Genomic DNA, 24,180 nt, shown 5'->3' with positions numbered 1-24,180 from the left:
AGTTTACAAGTTGTTTGAATTGTTATAGAAGGGGAAAAACACGTATATTTTGTCCGTGAACGCAGCATGGTTGCCACTGGTTGCCTAGTGACCGTTAACGCTCAGTTTACTCCAATGTGGGAATCCGGGAAGCGAAGTCTCGTGAAGTGCCGGCTCGTGAGGAATACTACATCCGGTCACGTGATCCTTGACGCTTTTAAAAACCAGAAAATATCGGGTTTTACTCTAGAGAAATATGAAAGAGTGTACAAAAATATGCACATAATTTATTATGTTGCGTTTTATAAAGCTTTTACTAAAACGGAAGTTGTTTACTTTGGATTCGAGTTCAGTAAACGTCTTATTTTGAATGCGAGTCTTCAGTTTCCCGGTAAATCCGTGAGGTATGACGCTGCTTTTCTATCTTTTTTTTAAAACTTCCAACCCTCGATGTTACATCCACCGGTGGGGTTGCCGTCCTACCTTCATTACTTAGTCAACAAAAATGCGAAAACTATTTTTATTCCTGTAAACCTTTACTGCTGAGCTAGACAGTTTGTTAGCTGGAGTGTGTACAGTATGCGAGGCTCAGTTTTCAGAGGTTAGCTGAGGTTAGCTTAACTGTAAATTAATGCTGATTTCACCCATAGAAGCAGAATGTCGGACGACATCAGCTTATATGACCTGTTAAATGTATCCATCGGCACTCCTCAGGTGGGAGCTGTCAACTTCAGCGCCCTGCACGCCCTCCTGCACGCCGTCCTGAAGCAGCTGGACATCCAGCAGGTCAAGATCCGGTGGAGGAGCCCCGCTCCCGGCGACGGGCAGCCCGATGCTCTGGTGGAGGTGACGGGCCGCCAGGCAGGGCCAGGCCGGTGCAATGATGAGGTCCAGCCCGGCACCGAGCAGCAGGAGGGGATAGAGGTTTCTTCATCCTCCGGCCGAGCAGCGGACCTCCAGATGAGCCTCCTGCCCCGTGTCCAGAGCTGTGAGGAGGACGTGTCCAAGGTGAGAGGAGACATCCGTCCGTTTAACAGTCCCTCCATGATCCCATCAAGTCTACAAACTAATATAATGGATATTAAGCCATGCAGTGTTTTTCTAATCCCTCTGTTTTAAACCTAGAGGAGCGGTAAAAGCCCTATTCTAAGGTTTGGGGCGGTCACAGTGAAATTGGCCCTTTCAATCACAACCGGGGTTTTAATTTTTTCAGACAACATCGGATTTCTATCTAGGAATTTATACTACCTCCTAATTTGACTTATCTGGCACCGCATTTTTAATGAATCTGTCCTGGATGAATGACATTTACTTCAGTATCAGATTGAAAGGGGCCCCTGAGTCTGGCCTAGCAGTGTATTCTTATTCTTTTCTGGCGGGCGGCGGCGAGCATTTCAGCGGTGTGTTTAAGCCGTTGCTGACAGAGCGGAGGACAAAAGGAGACGGGCGCCACCCTGACATCTCAAATGACCTCTGCGTGTCTATTCAAGTTTCTGTCAGGTCATTTACAACAACTCAGACTCCCAGGAAGAGGTGAATAGCAGTCTTTAATTTAAGCTACTGAACGTATCAGATGGGTGGATGAGATCTGATAGCGTCTAAGAGGCAGGTGTTTATTGACTAAACTGCCATGTTGCTCCCGATCTCAGCTCTGGGCCGGGTCAGGGTTAATTAGTCCCATGCAGAGATGACTCTGGTTGTCAGGCGATCAATGGCCCTCAGGTGAAAAGTAGGACATCGGGCAGGTGCAGGTGATGCTGTGTCTTTCAGGAGAGCATGTGAATCATTCATGCCTGCTGCGGGCATCACTGGGGTCACCTGGAACATCCTGCAGTCTAACCACGCTTAGCTTTGATCAGGTGACCTGGGCTGTCCGTCCCTCGGAGGCTGTCGGGACACAGTTGGACGCATGACACACGTCAGAGGTTCATTGTCCACTTATTAACTTTTTAAAGGGGCAAAGTGCCACAACAATTGGATCCAGTTAATGGCTAACATTCAAGTTTGTTCTGGTTCTGTTTGTCTGATGGATGGGTTCTACTCTGTCCCCATTTTCATCGGAGCTGAACTTATTATCTAACGAGAGATAAAACTATTTCCATGCTGTAACTCTGAGAGCGTCCTTTTAAACTTTTAACGGAATCTCGGCTGAACTGACTAAATATTTAGGGCTTTATCCATCATCCACTTTATAACGAGAGAGCTGCTGTTGTTTCCTAACCAAGGAAATAATATCTTATATAATAACTTTTTTATCAGTAATAAAAACGAACTGGTCCAGATGAACCCACAGGTGTGAGTGGAGGGTGTGATTTCACTCATTAACCATCTGTTAGTCATTGAGGAGCTGTGGGGGGGCGCTGCTCGTCGCTGCATCATTTCATGCCCGGACACATTCGACGCAAGTTAAACAGCAGCTCAGAAACGGCTCAGGAATGTCCTTTGTTTCGGCACACACACACACACACACACACACACACACACACACACACACACACACACACACACACACACACACACACACACACACACACAAGCATCCTAATTTTCAAAGCACAAATTCAAGTTGTTTGCTCTGCCAGGACCTCAAAGAGGTCACGGGAAGTTTAGGTGACCTGGTTGAGGCCGGGATTATTTCTCAGCTGTAAACACGAAACATTCTTTCGGCTTTAGCGTAACTCTCTCTCCGATCCGTGAGAACATCCGTGTTCCCAGATCAGTCAGATCAGTTGTGTGTTGTTGTAGGCCTTGAACCTCCTCCAGCATCTCCAAGACCAAAGTGAAAGTCTGAAGGAAGAAATGAAGCAGCTTCACCATCAGCAAAAGGTGAAACTTTCTCTTTTTTTAAGTCTGCAAAACCTTTAATTGGATAAAAGGGAAATGAAACATTTCTGGCTCTGTTGAGGCTAATTTTGCATTCACCACTTCCTGCAACACGGAGCTCATTTTGAATAAAGAATCTGGTTCATTGGGAGCCCTTAAAGGCTATTAAAACTGATAAAAACCTTCTCTTCTTGCCTGTCCAGATGGCAGAAGTGCAGGCAGAGGAGGCGTCTGCTGCAGAGAAGTGCTGCCTGCGTGTGGACACGCTGGAGGAAACTGTGGTGAGTTTGAAGTTACACCTGCATGTGTTTTATTTTCCTGTTCCACGAGTTAAAGCCCTGTTACAGTTGCCTGGCTTCCACAGTCGTGTGTGTTGTGTTTTGTGGCCGCTGGGACAGAGGTCGCTGGCCCGCGTGGTCCAGAGGTGCCCCAAAGCGGAGCAGCTGGGTCAGTGCGTGACCTGGGAGGACATGCAGTCAGCTCTGCTCAGTGAAAACCTGCAGCAGGTAAGATGAGGATGGACCTCAGCACTGCTGGTGGAACAGGTTCACACTCTGTCTCAGAACCATACTCACGCACGCGCTCGTGAAAATCCTGCAGTTAGTTGGTGCCATGATGCTCAAACACGTCCAGAGATGAAGTGTTAGGTACGAGTCCTTATTACCGGCTGGTTTAGATCACTCATATAATGGTGGTTTGCTGTTAGATGCTTATTAAATCGACTTAGACGCTCAATAATGTTCAGGACAGGAAAGAAATGGCATTTCTTGATCGTGACCAGCAGGGGGCGATGGCACCTGTTTCTACACCAGGATTGAATGTAAATTCTGATTAAATAGACAATTATTCATCCCTTTCCTCAGTTAACTGGTCTCCATCTCCGCTTTAAAGTTTTGTGCAGTAAACATGTCATTTGTAATTCATGAAATATGTTGTAATTTGTATACAAGAGCATTTAAAGGATATCATTTCCTCTAAATAACCTGTCTGTCTCAGATAAATCATAAAGGCACATGCAAACCATATTTATTTTTTCACAAATCTGAACATTTGCTGTCAGCAATTCAATTCAGATTTTTATATAAAGCCTATTATAGCTGATCTTTTCTATTTTGATAAGAAAAAAGCTCACTTGTGTTACTTTCTAACTATCCATTCCCTGAGAAATATCAAGAGACAGTCAAACTGTATTAATCCACCCAGAACGTGTCTCTTTTACAGGAGCCTCTAATCTCTGAAGCTGTTGATCCTCCCAAAAACAAAGCGTTCAGCAGAAATGTCAGCGCCTTGAAGACGACTCCTCCTCGGAGCAGCTCACCAGCTGCCTCTTCTTCTGCAGAAGCCTCTGGAGAGACATTGATTCTCCAGGAAACGACGGTGGCTGCAGAAGCTTTAGACGCTCCTGCAGACCAGTCAGAACCTCTGCAGCAGACGACAGCAGAGCAGCAGCCTCCAGGGTTGGATCTGCTGGGGGTAACCGGAGGCCCGGAGCGTTACCTGGAGGCCGTGGAAGCGCTGAGGGACATCAGCAAACTAAGGGAGAAGTTCAGCAAACTGCAAGCTCGTGTTGTGGAACTGGAAGAAGGAAAATTGGACCAGTCACAGCTGACACACGTCACAGAGCTCATCACTAACAAAGGTAGCACCTTGTAACCGTTCTGTAAGAGCTACATTTACAATCAACACTGTCCTCATCTATGTTGATGATTTGATGTTGTGTTGTTCATCTAGAATTTCAGGATTCATCAAATAACCTGATGAATCAACTGAGCCAGCAGAAATCTTTAATAGAGAACCTGAGCAGTGATCAAGAAAAGGTGTCGGCATGCGTTGTAGCTGGGAGGATATGGAACATTTGGACACCACCGCCTGTTCATATTTTAATCTTTATTGGTGTGACCTCCTCAGAACATGCAACTGGTCAACGACGTGCAGGCAGCATTCCTGCACCTTCGAGCTGAGTGTGAGAAACTTCACGAGTGCAACAGAAATCTGCAGGAGGAGAACAGAGAGAAACAGACTCACATTCAGGTACAGGGTGGACGAACCGCTGTCAGCATCTCCCCACGTTGCTCCTTTGTGGAGTTTGCCAAGATAAATGGTGATGACACGCTTTTCTTTTACAGGAATTGTTGAAGACACTGGAAGAACTTGAGGAAAAGAAGGCAGACAAACAGATGGTGGACAGGGAAATTGTGAGGGGCTTCTTCTACTTTCATTCATAGAAGAGTGCAGACATGTATCAGGGAGGATGTAAGTTTCTTCTCCGCCTCCTGCTTCTTCTTCAGAAAGCAGAAAAATCTGCCCTGGAGAGCAAAGTCAGTCACCTGCAGTTGGATTCTGAGCAGCTGAGCACCATGTTAAAGGAGCTTCTGAACAAGGTGGCAGGCCAGGAGCAGGACTGGCACAGGGTCATCGCCAGGCTCTCCGCTGAGATGGACTCTAAGGTAAATAGTGTTCAGACGTGAGAGTGTGAACCGCGACTCAGAGGTGTTGACCTCTGACGCCTCCGTAGCTGAACAGGATTGAGCTGGACTCAGTGAAGAAGCAGCTGGAGAACCGATGGAAGAACATCAACGAGAAGCTGCAGCCTCAGGAAGGTCTGGAGAGCGACGATGCTGCTGCGTTAAGAAAGTACGTTTCGACATGGAGGGAAAGGTCCCTTTTGGTGTCCACACAGCGCTGGCTGGGAAATGAACAGCTGTACAAAAGTGGTATTTGTGTTGATTCCAGACAGCTGGTGGACAGATTTAACTGCCTCTCCTGTGACCGACCCATTGTCAAGTATACGCACACACAGTGAGTCAGCATCACAACTGTGAATATTTAATATGTTGATTAGATTTGAGCACTGGGCACGTACAGGAAGTTCATGATGCTACTCTGTGTATTTATTTTTCTTCGTTTTGTGCACTCATTTCTTTTCTTTGGCACGTTAAAGGCACTTAATGCGGCTGCCTTCCACTCCTGGCTTCCCTGCACACAAGCCCATCAGGCCTTTTACCGTTTACGCCCTGGAGCAGTTTCGGCAGCATTACAGGAGGTGAGATCCTGTGACCTGTGACTACCAGCAGGTGGCGCAAGCGCCCCAGAAAAAGCCCTAAGACGAGGCCCCAACAGTTACAGATTACTCTTTCCTCTCTCCTCACCGTGTGATGGGCAGCGAGCGCTTCGCCGGGCTCGCCGACTACAGCCACATGACCGTGTCACGGAACTGTGGCGGCAGCCACACGGTGAACTCGGCCAGTCAGCGTCGGCAGCCTGCGAAGCACTGCGCACACGCCGAGGTTGACCTCATGGTTCAGGTCTGATGCCGTCCCTCCAACTTTGATTCTGATAATAAAGTCCGCATATTAGAACAGCGTGACTCTGACTCATTTATCTGTTATTAAATAATTGGTGAAAACTGTATTTTGTGTGTATTGACGCCAGTCGGAGGAGGTTGACATCGTCGGCCTCGACGGGCACATTTACAAAGGCCGCCTGAGTGCACCATCAGTGAGGAACACAGAAATAGGCTACCAACAATCTCCACCAAAGACGGTAAATGTGATGTATTCCAACCGATGTACTCAAATAGAACCTTAACCTCTGTTGTTAATCTTCAGCACTTTAATGGCTGCAGGTTTGTGCAGAACTAAAGACAAAGTAATGCACAGAAAACCCGCCTCACCTCCAGAGATGGCACAGGGGGTTCCGGCTCAGCACCCCCACAGTGCCAAAAGTGCTCGGTGCAGCCACTCAGGTGAGTCAACCAGCCATTCATAGGAATCCCCGGTTCTTTTCCTCACGACCAGCCTCAACCATCTGAGACTGACAGCCCTCCCCCTTCTGTCCAGCCTCGAGCAGCTCCAGCAGGGACTGGCCTGTCTCAGCTCTGGGCTGCACCTCTCACACCTCCTTCACTCAGGCTGCTGCAGACGCTGAGATAAAGACTCAGCCCGACGAGCCTCCGGACCTGTAGGGGGCGCTCGTGAGCACCACACTGTTTTTATTTCAGCTCAGAAGGTAACATGTTTCAGTTCACTCTGTTAACGCCCCATCAGAAATAGATATTGAAAATAAAATCCATTTAAATTCCATCGCTTCTTATCACCCAAGAGAATGTTCCCTATTAGTCTCTGAGAGGAAATGTGGCCATTACAGGTAGTTGTCGCTGTGTAATCTGGTGTAAAAGAGCTGAACACATCTGTTCATGAGTGGGGCAAATATGTCAGTGGCTTCCTTCTCAGATGGGCACTAACCAGCCTCAGAACTCTGTTTCCTGCTGCTATTACCAAATAGTTCCCATATGTAAACACTTTCCACACAGAGGAAGGAGGAGTCTCGGAGGAGTTCTGTTATGAAACACACATCGGTGCAGCCTTGGTGTCACAGAGGCCAACAGTTCCTCCTTTCATTACAAAACACTTGACTGTATCTGTCTGTGGACGGAGACATCCAGTCCTTCAAAAGCCTGTGAGCTGTTTCCTTTAACTGTCAGCACTGTGGCGGGAGGTGAAGAGTCCGACGTTGCATCACGAAGCGGAACTCGTCAGAACTCACAGGGGAAGTGCACATCCTGTTCACAGAACTTCAGGCTGAGGGCAGGAAAGACCCGTTGATGAGTAAAGATGAAAGCGGGACTGAGGAGGTGGGTTAGTGTACACCAAATTGGGCTGCATCCTGTTATAGACGCTTTCATCTCATCTGCCTGACAGTTTCAGATTCCTGTGCAGCTCAACGGTCCGGGCAGCTTTTTGAGTCAGTCTGTAGTAAAACGCATTGTTGGGGCACCGACTCTGACACATGTGAGCGTGATGATCAAGACCAGGACACTTTATGACGTGCAGGAAATGGAGAGACTGAAAGATTGTTTCGCTTTCTTTAATCTCATGTGAAGTTTCTCTACAACTGTGTTGTGTTCCGTGCTGAATAGCAGCAGTGAACACTCAGCGCACGTTAACCTCCCTTTACTGTCCGTCCGGCTGAGACCTCAGCAGCTGGACAACACCGGCCCAGTTTGCTCTTTTGCTTCGTCCACATCTTCCCAACATCTCCAGCCTCATGGCGCCGTCTGTGGGAACTCCACGTTCAGCTGTAAGGATCAACAGCAGGCAGCAGATCATACCTTCTTTTATTAAACATATAAATACAAATTGCAACAGTGGAAATGAACACAAAGTACTTCAGAAAACTATAAAAAAAGAGCCACGGATTAGAACAAAGTGAAATTCTGGGGGAGAAAACACCACCAACCACTCGGTGAGACAAAATGAAGCGGTGGTAACGAAAACGCCGCCGTGGTCTGAGGGCCAGCAGCGTGTCCGAGACATGAAGTGACCCTAAATGAACGATGGGTCCATCACTGAGTGGAGCAGGCAGGGCAGCAACATAAACACCCCTTTTGGATTCATCGAACTCTGGAAACGCCTGTTGAACTGAACGCTGTCTGAAATTATGGTCAGAGAATCAGATTTTCTACCTTCAACCCAACATGTAGCACAATACAAACATCAAGGGAGCAGAGTTCTAGAAATTGTGCTCAAGTACATTTCTTGAGTAAAGATGTTTTCCACCACTGGAGGTAGTACAGAAAAGAAAAAAAAGAGCCAACTCTTTGTAAATGATCATCAGACATTTAAATACTCGATGTCCTTTTCTAAAAAGTAAAACTGCTGCTACTTTTAATCAAATGTGACGATCTGCAGCTTCTATTCATCTTCCATCATTATGGGTTAATGTTGCTCAAGCTCTCGTGGGTCCTGGTACCAGAACAGAGGTGCTGACCGGACCGCGGGCGTTCTCGCCGCCGCGCTGCTGTGCAGACGATGACGGAGAGCGTCGCAGTGGGACGTTAGGCACTTTTGAAATCAATACTGAAACAGCCAGGACAACTGAAGCTTTGCGACTCTCATACTGTGCAAAAAGAAAGGAAAACCCAACAGAAACATATTCCGATATATAAAAAAGTGAGTGTACATGTTATTGGTATTGCATAAACTACAGCATGTTCCTTTGACTACCAGCAGAAAAGACTTGTTTTCTCTGTGAACAGATGGATTTTTATTTTCATCCTCGTATTAGATTTTGTCACAATCTGCCCAGCTCGCCGGAACCTCGTTATCACTTTAACAACAAATCTGCCGGGGAGTCAGAGTGCGCACGTCTCACGCACGATTAAAGTGAGCGAGTGTGAAAAAGACATCACACAGGAACAGCCGATTGTCTGTTTGACGCTGTAAAAACCTGTTGTCTGCCTCCTGTCGCCCCCGACGTCGACATTGTTCTCGTGAAGTTGCCGTTTCAGTCACGCCGCGACACGACGACACCTTCGGCGACGCGAGCGAGGTCCGATCTGAGGTTTGTGCGGATCGGTATCGGTATCGGGGCAGACGCGGGGCTCTGCTGCGGATCCTCCTGCAGCAGTTTGAACTTGTTTGAACCGTCTGATCTTGTCCGTGTCTGCAGCAGAGAATACATTCGCGCCAGGGGCCTCTCCCAGTCAGACCGACGGAGGTAGGAGTGTTGAGTGTCTGGATGGTTGTGTGGAAAATCACTGAGTCGCCCCCCCCACACTGCTAACAACTGTAAAAAATGAAGCACCCGATTAACGTGCGCCCTGTCGATTGATCCACAAAAAAAATGGCCTCAAACTACACCGGAAGTAGCTCCGCCCCCATCGTCAGACCCTGGAATCCACTGAGAAACCAGCGGGATTAGAACGGTCGTCTTTGTTCCTCAGCCTCCTGTGCTGTGATTGGCTGGAACCACAACGAGGAGAACAATCGGATGACCGCCTTTCGAATTTAACAGTCAGAGTCAAAAATGGGCGACGTGGACGACGCGACTCCTCCGATTACGCCTCTCTCAACTCGGAACGTCTGTTCCACAGCCGCGACGGAACCAATAAGGGGAACGTGGAGGTTAACCTTTGCTTTAACTGCTTCCGACTTGAACCGGAGGAATCCCACTCAATTCCGGCTCCGTCACCCGCAGAATCATCCGTATTCTACATCCCGGACCGTCTCCTCCAGGCGGTGGGAGACGGTCACAAAAACGTCGCCATAATCCAGCAACTTAATCCAGCCGCCGCACATCAACCCATTCTCCCGTCAAACCATCGGCTCCTTTCCAGCACTTCCTAGAATCCTCAGACGCCCCCAACAAAAACAGAAAAACACTGCGTTGTGATATTGAACCTGTTTCCTGAGTTACAGCAGAAACACCGTTTTATAACAAAATACAAAACTAATAAAAGAGAGAATAAAAAAAAAAATCAGCAGACAGAAAATTTCGATTTTGATTCAACGTTCAGACGAGCAGAAAGTGTCATTTGTTGTTTTTCCGACGCTCGGATCTCAGATTAGTGTCGACGCGGAGCTTTGGAGTTCCAGTGGGAGGAGCTTGTTTTTGTGGCTGCCAATCAAACTCCACCTTAAGGCCACGGCGCCGAGGTGCGTCCACGATCCCCGGCGAAGCCGTCGCCCGTTATCTGTTATTGCTGACTTCCACCCACATTATCCGTGGAGCCTGCGAGCGTTTCTGGGGCGGATGGCGTGACTCCTCCCCCCGGAGCGATCGGGGCGACGATGATGAAGCAGTTTTTTAGAGACTCTGAAGTCTGTCGCGTGTGAACTTGCGTTCTTCACTCAGAGATGCAAAAGTCTCCTCAGAGAAAAACTGTTCATGTTGACTTTAGAAAGAACGAGAACGACCCCCCCCCCCCCCACACACACACACACACCAGATTTACTCCTCTACACCGGACCCAGCCCACCATCCTGGACCCCCCCTCCCCCCAGCTGAGTCTCATCTCTGGCCCTGGAGCGCCGACACAACGTGGGGCTGCTGAGAGCTGCCGGACTGAGACACGGGGGGCCACATGGGAGTCTGTTGCATGTGGTGGTGGAAGTGTTGGTGCATGTGATGGCTGGTGGGTGATGATGGGGGGAGCCAGGCGGGCTGGTGGTTGGGTGGAGAGGAAGCCCAGAAGGAACCAAAACCCGATGTGGAGGAGGGGGTCGGGGGCGAGCAGGCCATAGACACCTGCGAGGGGCCCGTGGCCGTGCCGGAGCTGCAGTCTGATGCCCTCAGCTTGGAGAACATGGTGATGGCGTCCGGGAAGTTGGGCGGCGTGGCGGGAGTGTTTCTGGGAGTGCACATCTGGGGAGGGGAGGCGAGCACAAGGACAAGTCAAAATCTGTTATAAAAAAAATAAAAACAGGTTCTGGAAGTCTGTTGAGCTGCTACAGGACGGCAACACCAGAACATTCTCCACTCAGAAACCCAACGCAAGTGCCGGGGTTCACATCCAGGTTTGCCCAAAGGCACTGCGACCATGCGCCCAACGTCTCGGTCCCGACATCTTGAGACACTTCTGCTGGATGAAGCCTGCAGACTCCAGTTGTTATTTTAAAACAGCTCGCTCTTACTTGTGTACATTAAATTCTAAGTCATCTGCTCACAGGTGTTCTGGCAGGACGCGACTGGCGGGTAAATGGCAAAAGTCCTCGTGCACAGAGATCAAGTAGCAGACAGAAATAGAGGTGTGTTCCCTCAGCTGTCCAGCAGGAATGATTCAAGTATTTACAACACACACACACACCCACACACACACATGTTTATGGGCTTCTAGGAAGAGGTCACTCAGAGTTATTACTACCATTATTAGTGTCTTGAAAGGTGAATCCTGTGTTATTGTTGTGAACGCGATAACAGTGCTCGTTTTTCCCGTTTGAGTCTGTGTGTACACCGTCAACTGTCACAACTCCGCTCACGTGTGGATCAGTGTCGTGGAACGCAAACACACACCGGTACTCCCGTCACACACGTGACCCTCATGCATTCAGAGCCAACAGTCAACGAGCCCCCGGGACTGGTTCTGTCAATATTTAAGCTCGTACGTAGAGAAACTCGTTCACATCAGGGCTTCTGTTGTTAACGGGGACCAGCTCTGACTCTGGAGGAGCACAGTCGATCCACAGATGTCACCCTGTGATGTCACCAATCTGCACAGTAACTAAGCTAATTAGCTAACAACAGCGCGAGGTGTCTCACGCTGTTGTTAGCTTCATCGGGACACACCCCTCCAGTGTACACCTCAACTGCCACAACAGCTTCATACAAGAAGCAACACGGCTGAAGATCCTGGAGTTTCTGCCTACAAAGAATCCCAGGATACGCAACACAATAATCAGTTAATTCGCTCAAACACACTCCTGTCAGGTGAGGCCTCCACATGAAGCAGGTAATGACAGTGTTGCAGATTAAACAGCAATTATGGCCGAGCACACCCTTCCTTATAACCCCGATCTCTCTCCCTCTTACACACACACAGACACACACACACCTTCTGTGATGTGAAGTCTGGAGGCCAGAATTAGGCCTCAAGTTTACTAAGGACAGAACGTGAAAGCCTGATCAATTTCTGGGTTCCATGAAAACATCCTGATTATTCTTCTTAAGTTCTATTTTATTCTATTCTTCCATCTCTCTATATGTGGTTTTTTGACTCCACTATTGATTTCAAAAGGAGTCTGTGGCATCTCTGTCCAGAAGCTCACTGGACCAAAAGCTGCCGCTCGACCACGCGTGCTTCAGGTCGACTTACCATCTGGTGATGGTGGCCGGGGATGTTGGTCTCCTGAAAGAAGGAGCTTAAGGCCGTCTGCAGAGAGGGAGAGAGAGAGAAAAGAGACATCCCATCACTATCAGCTCACAGGTCAGCCAACACCAGCAGTCACATGAGCTCAGGGTTAAAACCATTATCTCCAGGGTCTGAAGACCACAGAAAAGCTGTTTCAGATAAGCTCCTGGCAGCGAGGCCACTTTAACCCTCAGCAAAGTCACCGTAACCACGTGCTGCTGCTATTTTCCTGCCGTTTCGCCGAAGCCCCCTTAATTTCCTTCACTGACCTGACAACAGCCAATTAAAGTGGGACTCGTCATCACACCTGCTGAATCACCGTCTCAGTTAAATCTCTTTCATTAGCAGTTTAAATGACCCCGCATTTGTCCATGTGTCCGGGCTTCCCCGTTGATCCAGCTTCCTCCGTTACGAAGCGGACACAGCTCGGGATCGGGCGGCCCGTGTGCGAACACAGGAAAAATGTCAACAGCTCGTTCCAGGGAAAATAAGGAAGTGAGTCGACGTCTCGCATTGTTCTCGTCTGTTGTGAAGACAAAAGGACCCCGGTGACCTCAGAGAGGCCGATAAGGCGGCCGTCCTCAACAACAACAGCGTGATTCATGTTAACGGTGACAGGAAACGAGGAGGGTGATGTCATTGTTTACGCTCCGAATCATTTAACCGTCCCACTGCGCGAGTATGCGGATTTAATTCGATTACAACAATCCCGCTTGTCCGAAGGACGTTTCATAAGTCATTTCCTCTCGGGTGTTTCCTGTTTTCAAACACACGGCGGTCGGCGCCCCGGTGAATGAGCCAACGGAGCGAACGGTGACGCCTCCGTTATCTGTGCGTCCGCAGGAGAAACGCTTCGCCCCAGAAGAGCGGCGTCGTCTCGTCACATCAACGCAGCGTTCAGGATATTTACACGCTTCTTTCTGCTCGCCGTAGCCTCCACTTCCTCCGCACTGGGGGCCTCTTCCTTTCCAACACTTGAATGAAAGCATCAACCCCCCCTGCATGCTCGAGCGCGGCCCCCGCCCCACCCCCACCGTGCGGTTGTTTGACAACAGCAGCGGCGGTGCAGGAATGTGCGCCGTACAACGTGCTGCACATATCAAAGCGGCGAAACACTCGGCTGTTGTTACGCGCAGCCCCGCCGCGTCCACGCCGCCATCGGTGTGTGAACCGTCTGTTAGCGGTCACCTCGGGTTTCCTGCCAACGCGCGAACGCACGGGAGGAAAGTTGAGAGCGAAACCTACAACTGTCGGCCTCTGAGCCGGGGTCGCGGAGCCCCGGGGTGGATTTTTGGGAGTGCAGAAGTCGAACCCTGAATTTCTGGGTGCGTTTTTAATCCGGCAGTATTTAAATAGCAACTCGACTTTCGTGCGTTGGGACAGGAAACGCTTTTGGCACAAGTGGAAAATAAAACCAGGCCAGAGTTATGATACCGAAGTAAATAAATAACTTGTTTACTGCGAGTCCTCTGACAGACGGAAGCCAACACACACAAGAGCTCTTTATGCTCCAAATCTGAGCTCCAATGAGTCACTGATGTGATTAAGTTATTTACTGAAAACTCCATCGGCGTCTCAAATGGTGCTCGTTTGAAATCCTGCAGCCTTGTTGCCGTGTGACAGTAAAACCTAAATTATTCACACACGGTGGCGTCACCACAGGTGCGTCTCCCAGATCATCTGCAAATTCCTTTACATTACATTACGTTCCTATCTAAACTGTATAGACTGTTTGTTTGTGTGCAAATATCTTGAGGACGTGATAAGAATACAGATAAATGTCAAAGGGGGAGAGGACACGGCCGAGCGCCTCACAAGCTGGTAGAAGATTGACACCTTCGTACCAGGCACAGCTTAGCGTTGCGGTTCTACCAGTTTGCCTCCGTCAATGGTTCTGCAGTGTTCTGCAGCCCAGGTGAGGGAACAGTGACTCACTGCAGCAGCACAATAGTCTCCAGATACCTTAGTTACCCAACACGTTCTCCCTTTATGCGGTTCATTGTTTGAACACGAGAGAGGCAACAGAAACCATAGTTTGTTTGTTGTTGTTTTTAAAAAAAAAAAAAGAACTTGAGATGATAATAATCAAAACGGGGTTGGGGGCATTTGAAATGCAGTAGTTGTGAGATGTGGAAACACTTAAAGTGAACCAACTTGCAGCCATCTCACATTCAGCCAGACTCCTGCCTTAACAGGATGAAGTCAATCCCAGCAATCCTTGTTCCGTGTGAACCACCTGGCCCGGCTTTGGCCCGGCTGTGGCCACAAGAGAACCACCAGAAGTCCTTTTCACCCCTGGATCTCTGGTGCCAGGAGCTCTTCGTGGAGGCCCTTAGCCCCACAGATGGGTGGTTTATCTCACCTAAATACGCTTCCATTCATGAAGGAAGTAGGAGGAAGCGTTTGTTGGTGTTTCTCTTATCTCTTCTGGCTTTGAGCCGTGCCTTATCACCTGTGAGTAAAGCATGATCGTGTTGTTAGTTCCCCTAAACGGGCCACGTCTGGACAAGATGGCATCGGTGTGATTCAGCTCTCCGCGTCCACACGCTGTTTGTTGTCAATGAAGGGCGTTAAACTGTAACTCAGCCGCCCATGTTGGGCAACCATAAACTTTTATGGGTGCAGACTGTCCTCGCAGAGACGGGGGCTAGCGACAATTAGCCTGGGAATGACACCGTGGATTCCTGAGGAGAATGTAAACAAAACAGCCATTGAGGGGAACACCACGTCCTCACTGCTGTTAGCTTAGCTCGCGTTAGCCCCGACGAGCGCATGGCTGCGAGACCGGACGCCAAAAAACTCCAAAGTCAGAGAAAATCTGTTCGAATGCGCTCAGAGCACGAACACAACCCAGACAACGACCCCTCGCCCGGACAGTGGAGGAAGAGGCGCAAACGCCGCCGCCTCGCCACCTACCTCGAACTGCCAGTGGGCCGCTTGGAGGAGCTGCTTCGCTTGATCTGCGGCGCAACCGGCCGTCAAAACAAACTGGTTGATCATGACCTGATGCCGAAGTTCGTCCATGTTCACCGACATGACCGCTTTCTACTCGACGCGCAGTCGTTTCCAAGCCGAAAACGAAACCAACAAAGTGAGAATGTTGCTTCGGACCGAGTGCGTCCCGAGTCTCCTCCGCAGCGCTTCAGCAGCAACAATAATATTTTTATGTCATCACTAACAACAAAGCGTAGGTCGCCGCTGATTGGACGAGCGCTACGCAACATTGTACGACTCGGCTGCTGATTGGTTAATATCCTGAAAGGTTTAAAAATCAGCCCTGGCGTTTGTTTCACTGGTCTGGAACACTTGCGGTGAGCGGCTCGAGGCGCCGATATCACTCCGCCTTCGGCGTTCATCCCGATGTGTAATCAAGCGCTTCTATTTGTGGCCGTTACACAAATAAGAGCGCTTCCTATTGGAGGTTAGAGGAGCTCCGCGGATAATTGGCAGCTTCTTGTCACAGCTGAGATATTTAATATATTTCATACATTGTAATTATATTTACAAAGTCGTGTTTGTAAACAATTTTTACGGGGCAGTTAAAAAAAACACGCTTCAGAAAATGGATGATTACAGCATTGGCTGTATTGAGTATTGGCTCAAAACATCAAAACATCGTAATGAAATTGGTGAGACATTGGTTGTCTTCAACCCTACTGCCAAAATAAATACACGGAGAGTAAAACTTTGTTTCAATCTACTGAAATGAACTATATCTAGATGTGCTGTTTTTATCTAAAAGGTTTGTTTTAGGGAGATAAATTAAGATTTCAGCGGAAAAAAATCTAGAACATATGCTGCGTGGTTCTCGTGCTAGAACACTAATTCTATTCAGCTTTCTTTGTGTTTATGTCCTGAATATTTCATGCGTGATGATAGATTAAAGTCTGTTTCACCGATGAGGACCATTTTAATATTGGAGATCATTACTCTGACAATTCCACACCGCCTTTTCTCAATAATAATCCCAACGCGGTTCCCGACATATGAAGCAGATTTCGACACATAAATTAAATACACGCCATCCAATAATCGGACAATCCACTCGGTTCCAGTAAAACTCTGCGACTATTTAAATTATTCACACTTGGGGAAAAGCTGCCGAAGCTTTAACTAAACTGCATCCATTGTGAAAACGAAATCATCAAATAAAACGTTAATAATTTATCTCTCGGTGACAAATTTCAGTTGTTGTTGTTGTGCACTGAAGAGAAGGTTAATGTTTAAAGCCATTTGTGCTCGTCGGTGTTTTTCCACGGCAGAAACTCGCCGTCGTGTCTCATTTCTTGGTATTTGTCGCCCTCGTGCGTCGCGACTTTAAACCGTTTAAACGCCAGTTAACGGCTGAAAGCGTCAACGCGTTCTGAAGGTTCAGGATCTACATCAAAGGGGTATATTTTTTAAACGACGTGCCTCACGGCCGTGCTTATGGTTCCGAATTAAGATAATGTTTTATTACATACAGCGATTTAAGTTCTATTTATTTTTAAAAAGAGATTCAAGCTAAAGACAATGGTTTTGAAAAGATAGAACTTGAATTCTGAGCAAACTTTGTGACACTCAAAGCTCTGTTTTCTCACAGGTGGCTTGGCCTTTGACCTCTGCTGCAGGTGATCAGTTGATGATGACGATGGTGATGAAGGTGGGTGACGATACCACAATGTTCTGCTTCTTCTGTGTCCTTCTTCCTTCCTTCCTGATAATAAGAACGTGACAATCCCCCAGATTTATGGACCAGCTGAAACGGTGTCAGGAACCTTAACAAATACTAATGAGAGACATTTTAATTTGTATCGTTTTAACTCTTTTGACAGCTGAGCTAAAGTCCTAATTATTCTTTATAATCTCTTTTACTCCACCTCCAGAGGAAACAGCTTTTTATTTAGTGGTCTGTCAGGACCCCCACAGCAGATTTGAGACGTTCGAATGTGTGTTCTGTCCTCAGTCTCCAGCTTTGAGGAGACGTGGGGACACACAAAGACACTTGTATTGCTTCACAATTGTCCTTGTGGGACGCCTCAGGGACCCACCCAGGCCCACTATCATAGCGTTGAGGAGGAGCCTGAAATAATTATGTACAGCAGAGCAAATATTCAGCTTTACTGAAAGATAAATATTTAAAAAGTGTTCACTATGCAAAAGCACTGGATTACACTATTTTATTTAATTTAAAAATTTGTTTCCCTCCTCCCAAAATTACTAAAACGTATATATAGTGAAGTTAATTATTGGTTTTAAGAAATCCAAACACGTATCGTGTAAAATGGATGAACGAAATGTTGTCAACTGCTTGTATTTATTTATCTTAAATGTGTTAATGTTGTAGTTTTTAATCATGATCTTTTTAAATAAACCGGTGCGTTATTTCACGAAAGTAGCCTTAAATTAGACCGCAATATTCGTTTAGGTGCTCAAATTAATCCCATTTTCCGGGATCTTCGCGTCGAGGCCGACGTTTGAGAACCTCAGCAGCTCCTGCGTGATTAAAAATTCATCTCCATAGAAACCAGCAGGCCAATGGGGGAGCGGGAAGCTGTTTACGAGGGGGTGTCTCGTTTCTGTGGTTACCGTGCAAGACTCCTACACCAGGTATTAAATTGACTCCCCGGACGAGCCCGCTGATAACCGCGCAGCAGAACCTCACGCACCGCAGGAACCTTGCGACCCGGGGCCGGTAACAGGTGCAGCTGAGGCCGGACACGGAGGGCCAGCGCCCGACGGAGCTCGGTGCTTCACGGCGGAACAGCGGAGCAGGGTGAGTTTAAAACTGCATCACGCACTTGTTAATAAGTCTGTGTGAGATCTGAGTTTTAGAGGACAGGCGACTTCAATACGAGGATTTTATATGGAAACTTCCTCAGCTTCTTATTTTAGCTATAGGCTGCTTAAACGAGCGATTTTTCTTCGTTTTGCAGGGTTAATTAAGATAAACAGGGTCAATTTTAATTTTTTTTAAAAAAAACTTTAAAATAAAGTTGACACCGGAACATTTAATTCAAATGGAAATAATTATCAACTTCTTTTAAATCAATCGAGGTTAACTAAACATTTTAATTTTCATAAAAGATTTTCAAAAAAGAGAGAGAGAGATTTAAATTGTTCTCCTCCAATACTCCACCTGGTCCCGAGGCCTTGGGCCCACACCCGGGCGTCAGTCGTGGCTGGACGGCTCCACAACGGCTCTGCTTGTGAATACAGAAGTCATTGTCTGGCCTGCTTTGTTTAAGCCGGGTGTATATTTTCTGTCCCGTCAGGAGCAGACGGAGACAGGGAGGTGTCACGTTGGACCCAGACAGAGATGTTGACCCTGGCGAGCGCCGACCACTGGCCGGAGGGCTCGGTGGAGCTGGAGCAGGAGCTGGTGGCCGCCGCCGCTCAGACCGAGGAGCGAGACAGACGCGGCGAGGACAGCGGCGGCGGCTCCATCAGCCTGGACGACAGCCTGACCAGCCTGCAGTGGCTGCAGGACTTCTCCATCCTCGACGCCACGGCGCCGCAGCGCCCCCACCAGCGCGCACTTGTTTACCCGACGCCGCCGCAGGCGCCGACGCCCCGGCCTCGCCGCTGCCGCGACCCCCGCGTCCATGGGGATGCCCCTGACCCCGGGGAAGCCCACGGCGGCGGCCTACAGCAGGCTGCAGGCGGCGGCCTGCATCGGCGCCCGGGGCCACTGCCACGGCGAGGTGGACTACAAGACCGACGCCCACGTCAAGCCGCCGTACTCGTACGCCACACTCATCTGCATGGCCATGCAGGCCAGTAAGAAGACCAAGATCACGCTGGCCTGCATCTACAAGTGGATCACCGACAACTTCTGCTACTACAGATATGCAGACCCCACCTGGCAGGTGAAGGACCCCCCCCCCCTCCTCCTCCCCCCCCCCCCCCCCCACACACACACACTTGTTCATGGGCTATGCTGTGTTTGGGGGGGGTCAGGAAAGCATCTCATTCCAGCTCAGGGAATTTCAAGGAAAATGTAATTTTGCTGGATGAATGATTGATGAAGCTGTTAGCCGCTCGCTCGTGTTTCAGTGCCTGGCTGGGATGTTTCAGAGGGTTCTGTTATTATGGGCTACGCACGGGGCGGCTAATATTTAACACAGGTCGTCAGGTCACTGCACTACTTTTAGTGGGGAGGGGGCACGGTGCATTAATGTGATGTCGGCTGTGCTTCCTGCCTCCCGTCAGGCTGGGAGCAAAGATGACCCCCTGGTGGTGCATATCCAAAGGTGTAGCGCTGAGGTTCTGTTGCTGGAGGTTCTGTTCATCTCTAAATGGACTTTTCTGCTTTCAGAACTCCATTCGACACAACCTGTCGCTCAACAAGTGCTTCATCAAGGTGCCGCGGCAGAAGGACGAACCAGGCAAAGGCGGCTTCTGGAAGATAGACCCTCAGTACGCCGAGCGTCTCCTGAGCGGCACTTATAAGAAGAGACGGATGCCGCCGGTCCGAATCACCCCGGCCCTGCAGAACAGGGTCGGCGCCAGCCTCCAGCCTCAGGCCGCGGGTTCCTACAGCCCCACGGGAGTCCAGAGTGGATTCCGCATCACGCCGGAGTCCCAGCAGCTCCTCCGGGAGTTTGAAGAGTCGACCGGTGCCAGTCAGACCTGGGACCCTCACCTGGCCGATGCTGCCATGTTGGGGTCCTGGCCGGTGGTCAGAGGAAAGGGCCGGCACAAGAGGAAGCAGCCCCCGGGCCTCAGGAAAGGTCCCGCCAAAGCCGCCCGACGGTCCAGCTCCCCGCTGATCCCGGCCGACGACCAGAAGGAGATGTGTCCGCTGAAGGGCCACTTCGACTGGGACGGGCTGCTGGATCTGACCCTCAGTGGTGAGCTGGCCCTGGCGGGGGAGGAGCCCCTGGGCCCCATGGTGAAGGAGCAGGACCCCACCGTGCGAGGGACTCACGCGTCCCCCGCCGACGGTCCCGTCGGGATCGTGGACATCCACGTGTCCGTCAAGACCGAAAGCAGCAGCGAGGAGTCAAACTTTCACGAGGAGGCCTTTCTTTCCACGTCCTTCCTGGAGAACCCCTGGCCGGAGGAGGACGAGCAGTGCCGCGGCGACTTCCTGTGCAGCCCCAGCGTCACCCTGGACCAGCTGTTTGACCTGGGAGACTCGTTAGGAGACCCAAGCAGCCGCATCGACGCCCTCCTTTAGGAATAGCTCCAGCTTCTTTTTACACTGACACTTTTATGCCACTCTGGAATATCAGACTGTTTTTTTAGACTCCGGTGTTTTATTTTTCCTTTTACAGATGTTGAAATATTTAGTGTGTCGATGCTTCTTCGGGCGACGGCGCCGACCACAGACGCCACGAGCGCGGGAGGGACGAAGGTTTAGAGCTGTGAGTTAGGAGGCGCTGAGAGGTGAAGGTGGACTTCAGGTGCATCAGTGTGGGCGTCGGGGGGATCCCAGCCCCTCCTGTTGGGACAGAATCCAGGAAAAACGACTGTTTTCTGTGGAGTTGGACTGTAAATACTGTGACAGCAGCACTGCGGTGATATTTGCCAAATGAGGATTGGTCAGTGAGTGGTTCCTGCGTGTTTTTAGAGTCGGCTTTTGCTACTAACGACTCTTCTTTTGGAACTCAGATGAGTGATCTCGCTGTTAGGCTTCGTATCAGAATCTGTCCTTGTGTTTTTCTTTTATTTTGTGCTGCAGCCGTCCGTCGAGATCTTTGCGTGTAGATGGAATAAAAACGGAGAGCCGGGGGCGAAACCTTCACCCGGGGAAATGTGCGTGTTTTAAAGAGGCCCCGCTGCTGTAAATGAACAGCCGACCTCCCATGTGCCAACGCCCCCCCCCCCCCCCCCCCCCCCGTTCAGGCTCTCTGACCAGCTGGTGCGAGCGTGCAGGTTATTGCTTCTGTTTTTCAATATCAGGTGGAGTTAATGAGCCGTCTGTTACCGTAGTTCACTCTAGTTTGGCAGGACTGTGTATTATGGGGTGCGGATTCACTCTGACGGGAGGAAGACGCAGGGCGTCCATCAGGAGACCCACGGACCTTGTCGATGGCGTCTTACCTCACCGTTTCCTCTGTGAAGTCAAACACCGTTTTTTTTCTTTTCCTTTTGCCCTTCTGTGTTTATTTTGCATTTTCTTTGACAATAAAAGCATGTTTCACCGCCTCTTGCTTCACTGGCACTTTTATTTCTCCGCGCAGCTGCGGCGGCTCCTCGGCGAAGGCATCGGTTAATCTCCAAATCGAACTCCAACTTTACACAAATGTCCATTTGGACTTACCAAAGTAATTGCTGTTGGTTGGTGTTCAGGTTCTGTTCTCAACCACTTGACTGGTTGAGAACAGAACTTTCTGCTCCAGACAAGAACACATTTTGACCCGACCCGCCAGCCTGGAGGGTCATTTTTACTTCCTGTCGCTGCACTTGACTTCCTGCTGAGGCCGAACCAGTGAGAGCACCAAAGTTACTGGGAGCATTTATCTGCAGCCTCTTCCAGCCCGGCTGCAAACCTTTGCTCCTGTTTCCTTCTGCCTTCCCTCCTGCTTTATGTGCTGCTTTAATGTGCCTGCGTGAGATTTACGCCCGTCTTTCCCTGCTCATCTCTTTGCTGTGATCAGGCGGTGGATGGGTGGTAGCGCCGGGGGGTGGCTGGGTGTCTTTTCCAGGCCTTTGTCTGTGCTCAGTCACACTCTTGTTCCCCGTGACGGTCGGGTCTGTGTTCCCTCATTGGGTCGGCGTGGGGTCTAACGGGGACAAACGTCCCACGGCTCCATATATCAGCGCCTGTCTGTCCCGCTGTAGACCACACCGTCTTTCTCCGACTGATTAGCGAGGTGGCTCACGTTTGGGGAATCGGGTGAATGGATGCAGTCATCAAATGCAAATATGCAGAATATAAGAAGCTGCGCGCCCCCCTCGGGGTCACGATCAGGAGGCCTCTGCTGCGAACACCGGTGAGGTAATGATGGCCGAGAGAAGGAGGGCAGAGATAAAGCGCTGTAACGCTACACCCCTGGGTGATGGACACCCAACACTCTGCCAAGGCAGGATCCTGCATCTTCATGTCCAGGTCCCAGCGAGATCCTCCTAAAAGAAGAGTTGACATCTCCCCCCTTCCTCCCAGGCCCGGTCTCCCTGCAGGACCGCCCCCCCCCCCGGACAGCCATTACCTGCTGGACTTTGTTATCCAGCTGGATTACAGGGCTCCTAATTATAATGCAGCAGGATGGTCAGATGAGAGCGCCGCTGTAATGTGATGCAGGTATTATTCCTCAGCCCTGCTGACGGCTGCAGGTAACAGGAGCCACCTGGTGAAACGGGAACCCTCGCCGTGAGCCCCCAACCAAACGCTGCAAACTGAAAGTGTTAAACGCCAACACCTGGCGGCGAGCGCGGTGGTGATGACGCCGCAGCCTTCCGCTGAGCTTGGGGAGGCTCATTACCGCCGGCATTAAACTTGACAGTGCGCATTTTGAGTGGATTGTGTTTGGAAAGCGGCGGTTTTGCTGCCACGGTCGAGGTCACGCGGTCGCACGCGAGGAGACGTCTTAAATTATGAAAGATAAAAGGAGACAACGGCAAGTGTGGGGGAAAAATGTCCCGTGCAAAAGCATATTGGTTTGAAAAGGCATCATCGTCAGCATAATTTACACTTTGGTCACCTCAGAGTTTTGATCGTGTGTGTGTGAGAGAGAGTGTGTGAGTGTGTGTGTCAGAGAGAGAGAGACTGAACCGTCAGGACATTTCTCTCTCTGTTGCCCCACAACTCTGCAGGCATCCGACTGGTTCCACTGGGACGGCCTCCGTGCGCTGAAGCTTATCAACAGATTCCCCCGAAAAAACAAAGATGTGAAAAAGTGAACAGAAAAGAGGCGAGAAATACATCTTTTTTATCACACAGCTAATGAAAGGCCGGTTTCCCGGGTAACTGCCGGTACTATTGTTATGGAGGGCGAGAGGGGTGGGAATGGGTGTGGGTCTCTTACTGGTCTTACCAAGAGTGAGGGGTTGATGAGGCCTGGAAGGATGGCGTAGAAGACAGAAAGAGAGGCTGCAAGGAGCCCCAGATTTATTACACTGCTGTTTTTTGTGAAAGTTCAGCTACCTTATCGAGACCAGGCGCCTCCATTACGCCAACGGAGCAAGAATCCGCGGCCTTGTGCCGTTGTAAACCTGCACAACAGAAACTCCAGGTCAACAGAAAAATGGCTGTTTGTTTAACCGATACCCGGAATGTCCCAATTACACTGACACGTTTACAGTGATCGTCCAACAAGCAGGCTACCATTAAAACCAGTGGGCCGGACGCTAAACCTTGGGGGACTCCAAGGTCCAGCAGCATCATGTCGATGATTATGCAGATCACAAACTCTGGATTAATGCAGTTAATCGTCTTTATTTCACTCCTGAGTAGCTGCCGGCGTCTTTTTGGCTGTTTTGGTCTGTTTTGTTTCGTCCTGCTGCGACGCCGCTGTCGCAGTCTGTTGGCTTCACGACAAAGATCCGTAGATCATTGTGGGGATCTTGAGGACGAGGGTGGGCCAATGTTTGGGGAGCGCACAAGTGTGTGTTTGCATGTTTACTTGTGTGTGTGTCAGTTCAGGCTGATGCCTTCTTTGTCAGGAAGACACAGACTGAGGGGTAATCCGACATCCATCACAGGCTTAGCGAGCAACACACACTCTGTGTAACAACCCAGAAACAATGCCCAGGGAACCAGTGGGAGGGCTGCTTTATTCATTACTTGGGGCTGGGGGACGCTCTTTTGTAGGTGTTTCGGGGAC

General features: G+C 49.6%; 3 protein-coding genes across 6 annotated transcripts; 2 read left to right on the top strand and 1 right to left on the bottom strand.

The window, feature by feature from the left end:
• The first annotated feature begins 293 nt into the window (after positions 1 to 293).
• LOC130515387 (glutamine-rich protein 2) lies at positions 294 to 10,060 on the top strand. Of its 3 annotated transcripts, XM_057015579.1 has the most exons (17): positions 409 to 444; positions 694 to 987; positions 2,725 to 2,805; positions 3,006 to 3,083; positions 3,201 to 3,308; positions 4,024 to 4,441; positions 4,534 to 4,619; positions 4,711 to 4,833; positions 4,929 to 4,997; positions 5,091 to 5,249; positions 5,318 to 5,436; positions 5,536 to 5,601; positions 5,744 to 5,845; positions 5,966 to 6,107; positions 6,235 to 6,345; positions 6,411 to 6,547; positions 6,642 to 10,060. In XM_057015579.1, the coding sequence occupies exons 1-16, from the start codon at positions 430 to 432 to the stop codon at positions 6,441 to 6,443; spliced, it is 2,004 nt and encodes a 667-aa protein (XP_056871559.1). In that variant the 5' UTR covers positions 409 to 429; the 3' UTR covers positions 6,444 to 6,547; positions 6,642 to 10,060. The 3 variants fall into 3 exon arrangements, with proteins under 3 accessions (XP_056871557.1, XP_056871558.1, XP_056871559.1); XM_057015577.1 differs by having other exon boundaries at positions 294 to 987; XM_057015578.1 differs by having other exon boundaries at positions 299 to 987; positions 6,428 to 6,547.
• On the bottom strand, positions 7,902 to 15,592 carry ubald2 (UBA-like domain containing 2). 2 transcript variants are annotated; one of them, XM_057015590.1, is made up of 3 exons: positions 15,347 to 15,592; positions 12,395 to 12,451; positions 7,902 to 10,947 (listed from the first exon to the last, which is right to left on the bottom strand). In XM_057015590.1, the coding sequence occupies exons 1-3, from the start codon at positions 15,464 to 15,466 to the stop codon at positions 10,594 to 10,596; spliced, it is 531 nt and encodes a 176-aa protein (XP_056871570.1). In that variant the 5' UTR covers positions 15,467 to 15,592; the 3' UTR covers positions 7,902 to 10,593. The 2 variants fall into 2 exon arrangements, with proteins under 2 accessions (XP_056871570.1, XP_056871571.1); XM_057015591.1 differs by lacking the exon at positions 15,347 to 15,592 and adding an exon at positions 12,700 to 12,906.
• foxj1a (forkhead box J1a) lies at positions 12,798 to 21,562 on the top strand. The gene is given in 7 exon segments (XM_057015586.1): positions 12,798 to 12,925; positions 17,013 to 17,072; positions 17,934 to 18,185; positions 18,685 to 18,975; positions 18,978 to 19,001; positions 19,004 to 19,278; positions 19,728 to 21,562. Coding segments are annotated over 4 exon segments (1,410 nt in total). The 5' UTR covers positions 12,798 to 12,925; positions 17,013 to 17,072; positions 17,934 to 18,185; positions 18,685 to 18,728; the 3' UTR covers positions 20,592 to 21,562.
• Positions 21,563 to 24,180: the final 2,618 nt, after the last annotated feature.

This window comes from Takifugu flavidus, chromosome 18 (assembly GCF_003711565.1).
Source record: "Takifugu flavidus isolate HTHZ2018 chromosome 18, ASM371156v2, whole genome shotgun sequence".
NCBI lineage: Eukaryota > Metazoa > Chordata > Actinopteri > Tetraodontiformes > Tetraodontidae > Takifugu > Takifugu flavidus.
The sequence above is the reverse complement of the archived record's forward strand: the minus strand, read 5'-3'. Positions and strand labels throughout refer to the sequence as shown.

Excerpts from the sequence above, each read along its gene's own strand:
- LOC130515387 (XM_057015577.1), top strand. The coding sequence starts at position 637 with ATGTCGGACGACATCAGCTTATATGACCTGTTAAATGTATCCATCGGC. Across the intron at positions 988-2,724 it reads GTGAGGAGGACGTGTCCAAG|GCCTTGAACCTCCTCCAGCA; the intron begins GTGAGAGGAGAC and ends GTGTTGTTGTAG. Across the intron at positions 4,442-4,533 it reads AGAGCTCATCACTAACAAAG|AATTTCAGGATTCATCAAAT; the intron begins GTAGCACCTTGT and ends TTGTTCATCTAG.
- ubald2 (XM_057015590.1), bottom strand. The coding sequence starts at position 15,466 with ATGTCGGTGAACATGGACGAACTTCGGCATCAGGTCATGATCAACCAG. Across the intron at positions 12,452-15,346 it reads CGGCCCACTGGCAGTTCGAG|ACGGCCTTAAGCTCCTTCTT; the intron begins GTAGGTGGCGAG and ends CCCTCTCTGCAG. Across the intron at positions 10,948-12,394 it reads CCGGCCACCATCACCAGATG|ATGTGCACTCCCAGAAACAC; the intron begins GTAAGTCGACCT and ends TCCCCTCCCCAG.